The following is a 13,780-nucleotide window of genomic DNA, read 5'->3' on the forward strand; positions in this document are numbered from 1 at the left end:
CCCCCGCCCCGCCGCGCCCTCAGCCGCACTTGTCCCACTGCGCGCCCCCTGGAGCGCCGCGCACCCCTGGGACCCTTGCGCGCCCCGGGTGCCCAGCATAACCCGAGATCCCCCGCTCACCCCGGGATCTGGGGATTGCCCCAGGAGCCCCGCGTACCCCTGGACCCTGACGCGGCTCCCCGAACGCCACGCGCTCCAGGACCCCTGCGCGCTAGCAGAATTCCGGAGCTTGGCCAACCAGGCTGCGCGCCCTGGTGAGGGGGCCCCGCCCCACCTCAGAGGATCCCCCTCTTCCAACAGACGGAGCCCCGCCCCAGAGGGACCCCCAGGTCCGACAGGGACATCCAGCCACGCCCCAGAGGGCTCCCAGCATCTCGCGCCTGGAGCCCTGTGCTCCAGAAGATCCTCGGTGCCCAGCTGGGGGCTCCCCGCCCTGCTGAGGGGGCGCTGCCCAGGAGGGTCCCCCGCATCCCGCGGGCCCGGGCAGGATGCACGCCGCCCTGGCGGGGCCGCTGCTTGCCGCCCTCCTCGCCACCGCCCGCGCCCGCCCGCAACCCCCTGACGGAGGACAGTGCCGGCCGCCCGGATCGGTGAGCGAGCGCCAGCCCCGCCACTCTCCCGCCTGCCTGGGCACTCTAGCCCAAGGGGCGATGGTTTGGGACCTGCCTTCTTTAGCCCACTCGCTCCACCTCCGCCCTCTGGGCACAGCCCGGGTTCTCTTCTCTAGCATCTGTCCTCTAGGGCTCCAACTCTGAGCCCAGCCCAGCCCAGCTGGTTCCTTCTTCACTCGCGGACAGTTTCCTCTAGACTTTTGGTCTTGGTTGGACGTTTCCCCTTTCTGTGCCCGCTTCCAACTCTCCTGTCTTTTCTCTTGCCTTTACCCTTTGGTCTCTTTCCGCCTGCTTCTGACTTCTTTCCAACACCCCTTGCCCGTCTCTACACTCTACCAGCCCTTTTGCTGTTTCATTCACACAGTGCCCCTGCCCAGGCTTCCCCCTCGCTCTCTGCCCCTCCTTCTGACCATAGGTCCCCCCACCTCCCCCGTGTTCTCCCTCTGTACCCCAGTCCCCACCCAGCACCTATTGTCCCAAATGCCCCTGATTCCTGAAGAGGGATAAGAGTTCAGAGGACAGAAACGGAAATGACAGAATGAACATGCTTGTCTAATATTTCCCTGAGGGGGTCAAGTAGTTACTGCTTCCCCCAGTTTTCCTCCCCAAGCCCAGAATCTCATGATTTTCTAATCCTAATTCCCTTCTCTTCAAATAGAGATTAATACATTGGTAACCACTCTGAACTGGAGGCCGGGAGACCAGAACATTATTGCAGGATCTTCCTGTGCTGCCCTAGTAGCAGGGCAGAGGTTGGCCATGGGCAAGGTGCTCAGCACGCAGCCTGCCTTGTGTAGAAGAAGCGAGCTGGCTAGCTGGTATGCACTGTCTAGTGTGCATTCCGATTTACAAATCTTGTTGGTAAAGCAAGGTGCTGCTTCCACCACCCATAATAAATACTTTGCATTTATGTCAGAATTAGGTATAAAAATGTTGACTTGACCTAAAGTTTGTAAGTGGTCACTGTTTACTCCGGAGACTTTTCTAGATGGGAAACGACTTTGCCTGAGAGAAATGATAGCCCCCTAACTCCTGTCTCTTTCTAAATCTTAATCGGTACTGGGGCGGGGGGGAAGCCCTGGTATTTGTGCCCCTACTCGAGGCACACGACCCTCGTGCAATCCTAGGTCACAGAAAAAGACAGACCTAGAGATAGAGAACCAGGTAGGCCTTTTTGTGGGGAAATCTGTAAAGCACCCAGAATAGGTACATTTCTCGGGGTTAATTCTATGGTATCCTCTCCTTCGATACCAGAAATTGAGACTTGATTTGGCTTTGCAAAGTTTTAAAACACTTTCTCATCTATGGTCTCAGCGAGTGGCGCAAAGTAGCTAACACCCCAGACCTGCCCTCCAAGAAGAAAACCTTACCCACCGGGATGAATGGGAAGTAACTGTTGCAATAGGTGTGCTATTTTTAATAGGTGTTCTGCTTTCAGACTGCTCTTGGCATGTGTCTTCTAATGGCTGTATTTAAAAGTTATATGACTTCCTCTTCTCTTGCCAGAGCAGGACTCTTGGTCCCCCCTCTCCCCACCCTCTACATGAAACACTACTGGTGAAGGTTTGCCTTGGCCAAGCATGAATGTTCTCAGGTGGTGTGGCAGTCCTTGGCTTTCACAGTGAAAGCTAGTCATAAAGAGAGCCTGCCTTCATTGCCCACTTCCTCTGTGCCTGGCACCACACATGAGGGCTTCAGATATGTGTGTTCTGTTTCTCAAGCCTGCCAATAACTTCCATCCTCACCCCCATTTTACAGAAGAGGAAACTGAGTCTGTGGGAAATGATATGATGTACTCTGCCAATTATCCAATTAAGATAGCATTTGAGTGTGGAGCTTTTAGCTTGCAAAGCCCTTGCCAGTGGGCCTCTGCCTTCTGGCCCCATCTACCCCTGCCACGTCTCTGTGCCAAGCCTGGCTCTGCTCTTGCTCCCTTTGGCCTCACTGATCTGCCTCTCCTCTCTCCTTGTAGCAGAGGGACATGAACTCCTTCCTATGGACTATTCGGCGCCATCCCCCAGCCTATTTGTTTGGCACCATTCACGTTCCATATACCCGAGTCTGGGACTTCATCCCTGATAATTCCAAAGCAGCCTTCCAGGCCAGCACCCGCGTCTACTTTGAGCTGGATCTGACGGATCCCTACACCATCTCGGCCCTGGCTAGCTGCCAGCTGCTGCCCCATGGGGAGAACCTGCAGGACGTGCTGCCAAGAGAGCTCTACTGGCGCCTGAAGCGCCACCTGGACTACGTGAAGCTGATGATGCCCTCATGGATGACACCAGCCCAGCGCGGCAAAGGGCTGTATGCTGACTACCTGTTCAATGCCATTGCTGGCAACTGGGAGCGTAAGAGGCCAGTGTGGGTGATGCTGATGGTGAACTCGCTCACGGAGACGGACGTGCGCTCCCGAGGCGTGCCTGTGCTGGACCTCTACCTGGCCCAGCAGGCTGAGAAGATGAAGAAGAGCACCGGGGCTGTGGAGCGGGTTGAGGAGCAGTGCCATCCTCTCAATGGGCTCAACTTCTCCCAGGTAGGAACACCCACATGCTAGCCTAGCCAGCAGCCCCAGCCGCACAGTGTCTTGGTCCTGGTCTCTGATCTTTGTCATGCTCCAGCAGAGAACCAGAGCTAGGTCCCATCCCCCAGCCCCCACCCTCCGCTTTCTGCCCCAAGCAAAAGCATCTCTCTGGCTCTGGGACAGCACTGGGCTGCTTTGTTGGGGTCAGGGGAAACTACTACGTGCCAAAGTTTGGGTGTTTCTTTCCATTCCAGTGGTTCCCTGTTGGGGATATCCACTCTCCACCTGCTGTGCTTGCCTGAGCAGAAAGAATTTCCCCGGGAGCATCAGAGTGATACAAAGCAGAAAGGGAGTTGAGTTGCCCGTTTGCAGGAAGGAGGCTTCCCAGGCCCTGAGAACTTGGAGCTCGAGGCTGTCCTGAGCTTGTTTGGACACTCACCTGTGAGTGGGTCTGTATAGAAACAGCACAGAGGTGGAGGGCATGGTGCCTAGGCTGTGCTGGCAGGGAAGGCATTGTGGGCATGGCCTCCACCAGCACAGGTCTGCTGGTTGATGCCAAGTTCTTCACAGTTCCCTGGGGCCTTTGCTGAGGTCTGCTGCTCTGGAGCTGCCTCCTTAAGACTGGGGGAGCATCCAGTGGGCAAAGGAGAGTTTTGGGGGTAATAATTTCATAGAAGTGTGTTAGCTTAAGATCGACAGTTCTGATTTCTGAACCTAGGGAGTAGGGGAGAAGGGAGGGGCTTAAGAGCTTTAAAGTCTCTGGCTGTCAGAGACCTGATCCAGCAAAAAGTCTTTAACCGCCTGTCTCTATGGACAGAGGTCATTCGCAACTCACTGATCCCAAACTCAACTCTGAGGCCTTGGGAACAGTAAGTTCACATCTGTGCCTAGAGAACAGAGCTGTCAACTCAGGGTGGGAACTCCTGACTTGTGGATACCACAATTGTGGAGACCCCAATACAGGGTCTGGGTTGATGCCCTAAGTGAAATGTGGCCTCAAAGGCGTGTGTGCTCGTCATTAAGGAGATAGACTCATAAGATGACTGGATCTCACACTCTATCCCTGGGATCAGACCCAATTGCTCCAGAGATGTTGCAAGCTCCTCACCAGGGAAACGGCTGCTGAAGCTGATCCCCCTTCCGAGATCTCTGGCCTTTGTTTTTCCAGGGGAAATGCAATATTGTCCCCAGGGAGGTAAGAAGCCAGATTGATTTGCCGGCCAAATGAAAGGCGGGTTTGTGAGTTCTCCTGCTGGCTCTCCCATAATTGTGGAGCCCTTACCCAGAGGGCCCGGTGGCAGGAATATTGGGGCAGTTAGTCACGCCCCGCAGGGTTCTGACTACGCCTGCCTCCATCTCCACGGGGAAAATCCTGTGTATTCTCTGGCCCAGCGCGGAGCCCTCTGAACAGAGCGGCTCTCCTCTTCTGAAGTGATTTTCCCCTTGCCAGCCTCGTGAGCTGATATTATCAGTGGTCCAGGGGCCCCCAGCACTCACCGCCCGCCCATCTCATTTTGGAGGCAGTTTTGTGGGCGGCTTCTCTGCCCATATTCCTCATGTCTAGCCTCCATAGATATCTATTTTAGTTTTGGGAGGTGGGGGAGATCCACTATCACGCTTGACACCCTTTTTGTACCAACCAGAGAGGAACCTGACAAGGGCTGAAGGGAGCCCTGGAGCTTTCTGGTTAAACAGTCCCTGGCTTTAATCTGTCTCTCTTAAAACAACAAAACTATCTTTCTTCGGGAGTCTGGAAACACTGCTGTTCAACCAAATGACGGCTCTGGTGGGTTGAAAACATTTGCTGCAGAGTGTGCGAGCTTATGTTTTAGGAAAAGTTACTGCGAGCCGTTCATCGGCCAGCAAGGAGCCCGCTGACAGTCTCCAAAGCCCATGTTTGAAGATCAAACAGACTCCAGTTTCTGTTGCAAAAACACTCCCACCCCACCACCAGCCTGGGCCCGCTCTTCAAATTGTTCTTGGGTCCAGCTTCTTGAAAGGGCTGTAGAAAACAAGGCTCAGGCAAAAGAAAACAGGAGTCCTCTCATTTCCTAATCTGCACACCCTTCACCACCTGCCTGAGAGCCTGACGGCACCAATTTGTCCTGATAGCATTTTGGAGGGAGGTGATGAAATTGCTCCTTCATCCTTCTGGGCAGCAGCAGGCTGACTGGAAAAAGTAGCAATCAGAACCTGGGCAGAGGTCAGTCGGGACCCTCAACCTGACAATCAGCAATGTAACTGCTTTCTCAGTAAAATGGTGTGCATACATGCGTGCCCAGTTCGATAGGAACATCTGTGATGTGTTATTGTACTGAAATATCAGTTATGTGCATCAGGACTTTTTCTTTCCTCGAAGCAGTACTGTTATTACAGAATCGGGGGTGGGCAGTGAGCGAGGAAGATGAGGAAAAAAGCTTAAAAGACTAAGCTTTTTGATGCTAAGGCTTGAGGGTTTTTTTTTAGTTTTAATTTTAATTTTAATGTTTTGAAGTATTTTATGGATGGCTTTTTTTTTCTTGGTAGAAATATGTATTTTTGCTTGCTCAGTAGAGAAAGATACTTTAAATTGGACTTGTGGAGGACAGAGGGAGCCTAAAGCTGGTAACTGCTCAGCTTGCAGGAAGAGCAAGCAGGTCTCATGACAGGTTTCGACCTTTGATTTCAAAAATAAACTCAAGGTGCTAGATTCAGTATCACCAAGGTTTTACCATGTGACCTTGGGCAAGTCAGTTCCTTCCCTTGTGCTCAGTTCACCCTGCCTGTGAAATCAGACACCAGGATGAGGTCATCTCTAGAGCCCCTTCCAGCCCTGACATTCCATAGGACCATTCTAATCAATTGCAGGTGCCAGGCACCCAGCAGGAAGCTCCACGTGCTTTTCCATTTCACCGACTTCTCCTTGTAACCCTTTGGCTTTCTAAGGTGGGCACCAAGAACGGTTGAATGACTTGCCCAAGGCCACATGGCTAATAAGGAACAGAGCCAGTCCATGGGAACTCCAAATGACTGAAGAACTTCCTATATGTAGTTTCTGTGCTTGGCAGGGAGTCATGGGCTCCAGGGCAGGGGAAAAAGAGAGCTGCATGAGAAGTGGGCATACCCTTCTGCCAGCAGCCATAGTCACTGTCCAACGCCTGCTGAACAAAACCAAACTGGGCTATGGTAGGGGTGGTGGAGAGCCAGGACTGTTGGCACAGCCCCATAATCGCAGCTCTTCAGGAAGCTGATGCAGGAGACCGCAAGTTCAAGCCTGGGCTGCAGACTGAGGTCAGAGTCTTTTTCCGGCAACTTAGCGAGACCCTGTCTCAAAGTGCAAAAGTAAAAAGAGGGCTAGCTAGGGATAGATAGCTCAGTGGTAGGAACTTATTGCACATGAGTCCTTAGGTACTGGGTTCAACCCCTGGTGCTGCAGAACATGTGATGGTGGGGAGCCTGGGATGCTTAATCCTTTAGGCCAGATCTTATGGCAGTCTTAGAACCTGGAGGTCCTTAACAGCTCTGCTTGCTGCATCCAGGGACTGGTACTGGCTTCCACTACTCCCTCTGGGGCAGCTGGTCTCAACCTGTAGGTTGCAACCTTTTTACAAGCCTCTATCACCAAAAAAACCATACTATGATACATCACAGTAGAAGCATTACAGTTATGAAGTAGCAACGAAAATAATGTTACAGTTGGGGTCACCACGACATGAGGAGCTGCATTAAAGGGTCACAGCATTAGGAAATTTTAGAACCACTACACGATTCTTAGTCCCTCCTGCTTCTGCCCACTCCCACTATATGGGGAGAACCCTTGAGTTAGATGGTCTTTCCAGGCTTGGTAAGAGAACAAGGTTCATGCTGTGCTGCCCACTGCTGGGCTTTACCAGCATGCACTGTTGCTCTCCGGCATCCAAGAGCCAGCACTCTGGAGCATACCTGCTGAAAGTGCACAAAATGTTCACAAAATTCTTCAGTCTCTTCCTCCGGGGGTTCGGAATCATAGAATCAAATGCTGCACTCGTCTTTGTGCTGGGTGCGGCACTGGACCTCAAAGGATATTAACTCTAGTCTCCAGGGAAGTGCCAAAAGCTTTATTGTCATATCTATTGTAAATTGAGACTTGAAAAAGTTGGATCTTTGGCTATGGTTGCATAGACAGGCCCAGTAGACTGAGAAATGTTCATTGCTAAAACCCATGCTCTTGAGGTATCTAAAAAGTGGACTGATTTTGGGTTTTCATAGGTCATGACACTATATGGTGAAATTGTATCTACGTAAATGTGTATGGTGTGTGTGCATGAATAAGTGTGTGTGCGGGTGTATCATTATTGATAAAGTAAACTATAAAATACAAAAAGAAAACTAATTTAAAAGTACTGAAACTTCTTTCTCTGGATTATGAATTGAATCTTAAGGTAATTCTAAAAGAGGAGTCCCCAAAGACATTCTGGGTACCATCTCCCTGGAATTCATCACCAGTTTCCCACAGAACTATTGTAAAGGTAACCCCCAAATGAGGCTAAGTCTACACAGCTGAATACAGAAAGGTCTTCTGGGTTTCCATATAGCCATATAGTAATCTGCATCTGGTTCATCAGTAGGTAGGAAGTGCCTTATAAATATTTGCAGAGTGATGAATGATGAATGACTCATTGTCCACACCCTTGATGTGCGTCCTTTATCCCCTTCTGTGACCCAGCATGGTGGAGAAAATGAATGGCTGAAGGAAGGTTGCCTAAACCGCAGCAATGGGTCTCCTCTCATAAACTTTAACCGCTGCATTGCTTCAGACACCAAATCAAGTGGGTTGTCTCCATCCCTCTGAGATACTATGGCAAGGCAGCTTATGCTGAGTCATTTGTAAACATTGTCCATGATTCTGGAGACTGTGAAGGGAAAGATCAAGGTACCAGAAGATTCAGTATGTGGTGAAGGCTCATTCTTCATAGATGGGACTTGGTGGGTGGCAAGGGACGAGAGAGAATAGTGACTTCCCTCAGGCCTCTTTGCTAGGTCAGTAATTCACAAGACTCTGTCAGTACAAACCAGTCTCTTCTCAGAGGCCTACCATCCCTAAGTGGATCACTCTGGGGGTTAGGTGGCAGCATGTGAATTTTGAAGAGACACGGGCATTGAACACATCGCATGAGGATTTGTGATTCAAAGCAAACCCTCCATTTCTACTTTACCAATGACTACAGAAAAATCATTTTCCCTCCATGGGCCCAAGTTGCCTCCTTTGTTCCATGGCAGTATTGGGCTAGGCAGTTCCCAGTGCCAACCCCGTTCTGCCTGCTGTAATTTTCACGTCTGGCCCTTTATCTCAGGGGGCCTGAGCCAACCCACACCACAGCCTTAAGCCTGACTTATCATCCATCTTTGGCAGGCTTGTCCTTGGCGAACCCTGGCTAATACCTACCTTTCAGGAACTTGGTGGTTCATGGGGGGTAGGATGGCGGGGGTGGGAGTGTCCGCAGAGCAGCGAGAGGCTCTCAGCTCGTGTGGCATAGCTTTCTTGACCCCTGCCCAGGCTTGATCCTCACCTTCACTAAAGATCCCCTCCTTCCTTCACCTTTTCACCCATTAACCCGAGCAGACACAGTGCAGTGCGACGCAGGATGTGGGCCAGAGACCTGGGAATGAACGGCATAGGCTTTGCCTGCTGAGAGCCCATTACCTAGGAGTATGTGCTGCTTTTGTGCCCTGTAAGGTGCTACAAAAGTCCTGTTTCACAGGGTGGAAACTCAGCTCCACCGTATCTGAATATTAGTGGTCCTTGGTAACGAGAGACCCTGCCCTTCCTTCTGTTCCCTGTCACGTGTCTGAAAGCTTTCAGAGCTGGTAGCTATCTCCCAGATTCTCCAAGAATGCCTGTTCTGAGGTCTGGGGCCTCTCTGAGCTTCTGCAGCAGGCCACCCTCCGGTTCACATTGCTGGGCTCCTGAGCTGGCCCTTCTGTGAGACTGAAGTGTGCTCCTTAGGGTGGAGGGATACTGGATACCTGGACGGACCTCAGGGCACACGCACTGTCTCCTCTCTGAATTCTTGGTCCAGGGTCCATTCAGCACAGGCTGCCCCAGGTGGCTTCTTGTAGCTCTAGAATTATGTCTGGAAAGTAGTAATGTTTCCTCAGCCCACCACCCCTGTTGAGCCTCCCACCCACAGCCTTGTAGCCAGGATCTGTTCTGGGAATATCTGTCACATGGTGGGGCAGTCCCTCTGGTGACCCTGCTTCATGTGTACACATGTTTTGTTTCTGGGTCCAGGTGAAAAAAAAAAAAGGCCCTGCTGATATTTCAGGCTCTGTATCTGGGACCTGACTGATCCCAGACCTTGATATCTATGTCTAAATGGGGGCCTGATATTCGGGTGGCAGACTCAGAAGCAGAAACACAGGACTGCTTAGACACCACCGAAAGGACAGTGAGTGCCCCAAACTGGAGGTGATGATGCTTGGGTCAGAAACTCACAGCAAAACTTCCAGGCTCAGGGCTATTCAGGAGCTCCAGCTCTGAGGCTCAGAGAACCAGAGAATGGTGAAATCTTAGAACCTTCAGCTCTGAGACATTTTTTGGACCGGAAGAATCTTCACGTCATGAAATCCTAGCCTCTTAGCTTTGAAGCGTTTTCAGCTCATCAACACAGACTTCTAAAATCTTGGAGTTGGAAGGGGCCATTTCTCAAGAATTCCAAGAAGCCCCATCTGCGAGCATGTCGGATCTCTTTCCCCCCCGCCCCAAGCCTCTCTCCACTCCCAGACCCAGAGAAGGCCTTCCTTACCGCCAAAGCACTTTCTGATGGAGATAAAACTGAGCGCGTGCCTTTGTTAATAGTTCCCATTTGGACTTCTCTCAAAGCCAGGAAGAGGTTGCCTGGTAAAGCGGCTTTTCTAGGGAGGAAACTGAAGAATGCTGGCAAGCACCCACAGCTGCCAGCCCAACGGCTGACGTTCTTTCCCCCTTGAATTTGCTTCTAAATATTATCCACTTCACTCCTTTTATCTCCCATCACTGGCTCTCTGTCCACCCACTTAATCCACAGGCAGCCGGTGGCCCAGCCTTCAGCTCGGCTTCCTGGCTGCCAAGCCGTCTCGCCAGGCTGCTCCTCCAGGATCCGCAGGCTGCTTAATCTACGCGGTATATCCTGCCCCAAGCTTGGAAACACAGTGACTTCTGCTGGGCCCCCTCCCTCTCCAGGAATTTCCTACTTTTCTCTTCTACTTCTGATGCTCCCAAGTCTTTGATTTTCGCGGCTCAGCTCAGAGTTACACCTCTTCCAGGAAGTCTTCCGAGAGTGCTGCCAGGTCTGAACTGGTGCAGACTTGACCCAGAGATTTCTTTTATGACCATGCCACGTGTAGTGTTGCCCTCCGTGGAATTCTTTATGGAATTTTATGGCATTCTTTCAGCACTTCTATATTTGACTTTATTACTTGGGCAGGCCTTCTTTTCTGATTCGAGCCTAGTCCAACATGTTCTCACAAGCGATTGCAGAATTGATTCTAGTGTACTCCTGGTCGGAAGCCCACCTCTGTGGGGTTGCCTGGGGCTGGCTGCTGGCTACCCTCTCTGAAAGGTGAGGCTCTCCTAGCTTCTGCAGCTCAGACTTTCTACCTGAGATGTATCCCATGTCCTCAACATTGTTCCTGGCATCCATGAATCTCTCTTAGACTCATTACTGTCTAGCCTAGAATATTTTGTCATACACACACACACACACACACACACACACACACACACACACACACCAAGTGCCAGAGCATCCCCAGCCTCGTCCCTCTGTGACCTCTTTTCATGTGCAAACATCTAATTTTGTTCTTCCCCTATCCTCTTGGGTTGGGGGTTCCAGTGACATTGAATGGCACAGGCTTCCTCTCCCCACCCACCACTAGAGTCCCTGGTCATGGCCACACAACATCATCTTCTGCTTCCCCTGCTCCCTGAGGGCCCTTTCCCAGTTTTCATTGCCTAGCTCCTTCTCACCTGAATGGACTGTCCTTGTTAAAATCCCCGGCTCTTCAAACAGATGCTGCTTCATAGAAAGACTTATCCTGGGTCACTGGGTTGTGGACTAACTTCCTATGGACACGGTTTAGTAGTTTGAGTTTAGGTGCAGCAATGTGGCTATTAGAACTGTGTTGTGAAAGGATTGATGGGCCAATTGTACTTGGCCCACTCTGAATGCCTGGCCGTGTTTGAAGAGAGCCAGGAAGTCATCAGAGGGGGCTCATAAATGCCTGGGCCTCGGGGCCATTTCTGCAGGACAGCCTTGGCCTTGAGATGTGCATTTTCTACACCTGTTGCTGGAGCTGTTTTTCTTCCCTCCTGTCCCAGGGGGAACCTGTCAGCACCTCCCCAGAATCCCCTGTCCTGCAGATAGTACACGCACACATCTCTCTGTCTCGAGGACCCAGGTTTCCTTGGTTACCTTTTATTCTCTGACTCCTCTCTTTCTGACCCACTGGGTCAAGGTCAGGAAGAAGCCTTGGAGGTTTCCTTCCCATTTTCTGCGACCTGTGAACTTGTGTTCTTTGCACAAGCCCCTTGGTTTTCCTTATTCTCATCAGCATCCTGGTAGATTTTACCTTTAGAACCCCATATTCATTCCTACTTAAAGTTACACGAGGCGATTCAGTTCAGGAGCCCCCTTCACTGGGAAGCCTTCAATGTGCTTACTGGGACCACAAATAACCCTAGACAGGTTATGCAGTCTGTCTTGGTCTCCTCATCTCTAGCGTCATGGGCTGTCCTGGGAGGACTGACTGGTCTAAAGTACTGTAGTATAGTGTTTTATTTTTCATATATGAAATCACAATCAGTGAATTCTTCCAGAAATGTTTCCAGCTCCCTCCTACTGTGCACGGACATGAGCTAGAGGTGGGGTATGGACAACACCCACACTGATGTGGTCACATGTGTGGATGCCTGGGGTACTTCCTTTTTCAGGCAAAGAGAAGCTAGAAAACAGCATACACTGCACCCCTCCCCCACACTCCTGACTGCAGTACACCTCCAGAAGCCAGGAGGCACCTCTGAGCTCTATTTCACAGGAGAAGAGGGTACAACCCTGCCCAGAATTCCTAGTGTAAAAATAATGTCACCCCCGCCCCAACCCCTATCCAGTCCCTCCTTCCACCCTATCAAGGGTATTTAAAGTTTTCTGCTCTCTGGTATGTCCATGGACTCACTGTGCCTGTGAGGCTTAGTTGTTTAAGCCTTGGGTTCCACTGGAAAGACCCATTTAGTGATAAAGATACAGTGGAGAAAGGCCGGTTAGAAATCTGGCTCACTTTAAAAGCCTTATTTACCATAAGGTTCCTTATTGGCCTTAAGTTGGAGAAGTGACAAAAGTCTACTTGTCAGTGGTCTTTCCAACTGTTTATGTCCCAGTTGCATACAGTCTCTAGAGCTTTTCCTTCTGTCCTAGACTAGCTAGGATATCACCCCCCCCAGTCCCCTCCCCCATCCGGCTTCATCCACCCCTCCCCTGCAGTGTGCTCACTGAGCTCAGGAATGGTATCAGATTTGTTTTCTAGTCACTCCGGCCAAGTATTGGGACTATGGACATGTCCCCTGATCCCCAGGGATGTGGCTGTGGCATCACTAGACTCTGGCCACTTTTGAGCACCGGGCTCTATAGGCAGGTTGAAGGGCTGTGGGCTGGTCATGGGTTGGGTAAACGGATATACTTTGGGACCCCTCCAGTCACAACACTCAGTCATCGTGCTTGATCTTGCCTGGGATGTTTGGTTGACCCAGCAGTCGAGTCCCCATGCTGAGGCCAGCTGCTGGTCTTGGAGATGATTTTGTGTTCTTGGCGTCCATCAGAATAGTTTTGCTGGGAGGGTGGCGAGAAAGGAATGCCAGCCTCTTGGTAGAGGTGGCTTTGAAGTGCTTTGAGAAATGGGAATGGAAAGGGTGGTCCACGAAGAAAGTGCCAGCTCAGCCAAGGTGCCAGGATGGGAGAATGTAGAAAACAGGCATAAAAGAAATCCTGACTGCCTTGCTTCATCTTTGCCCTCTTCCCTGAAGCTTTCAAGATAGCCGCCCTGATTTCCTTTCTGTGCTAGGTCTCAGGTTTATCACAGTGCATTCCTCAAACAGTCCTGGGAGGCATCCTTTCCCCATTTCTAAGGAAATTGAAAATACGTGCTTTTATACCAATGAGGGCACCTAGATTTAGGCTTAAATGTTTTGGTACCTGGACTCAAAGCTGGACTGGAGTTTCCTGCTTTGAGTGGGTGAAAATCTTGGGGCTCACAGGAGCCCCACTGAGGTTGCTGCGAGGTCCCAGCGATGCCTGTGAGATGAGAGTATTAGCTGAGATACTCTAGAGGTCGTTTTTGGTTAGAATTTCGGGTCTGCTGCTGCCAGGCTGCCTGCGTACTGAGCTTGGGAAGCCTGTCCTAAACTAAAGACAGTTCTCTGTCCCCAGGCTTGGTCTCTCCTGCTCACTCACACACTGTATCTGGTTGGTGAGCCTGATGGCAGCTATGTGGTCTGACCACCGCAGAAATGGTCATGGCCACCAGTGGTATGTACGATCTGACTTCCCTAGTCTCCGGTCGTTCCCTAGGATGGGGATGGACTGAAAGGAGGTTTTGAGAAGTTCAGGCTGGAGGCTCAACTGTGTCTGGGTTATGAGGGTCATGGGGGAGGGGGACT

At 51.1% G+C, this 13,780-nt stretch overlaps 1 protein-coding gene across 1 annotated transcript in view; it reads left to right on the forward strand.

Moving 5' to 3' along the window:
* Positions 1-81: 81 nt before the first annotated feature.
* The window catches only part of Trabd2b (TraB domain containing 2B), a 195,424-nt gene continuing 181,725 nt past the window's right edge, over positions 82-13,780 (forward strand). The window contains exons 1-2 of the mRNA XM_005353598.2: positions 82-590; positions 2,584-3,144. Coding sequence (XP_005353655.1) covers positions 489-590; positions 2,584-3,144 — 663 coding nt within the window. The 5' untranslated portion in view covers positions 82-488. The remainder of the gene's footprint in view (positions 591-2,583; positions 3,145-13,780) is intronic.

This window comes from Microtus ochrogaster, chromosome 10 (genome assembly GCF_000317375.1).
Source record: "Microtus ochrogaster isolate Prairie Vole_2 chromosome 10, MicOch1.0, whole genome shotgun sequence".
NCBI classification, from domain to species: domain Eukaryota; kingdom Metazoa; phylum Chordata; class Mammalia; order Rodentia; family Cricetidae; genus Microtus; species Microtus ochrogaster.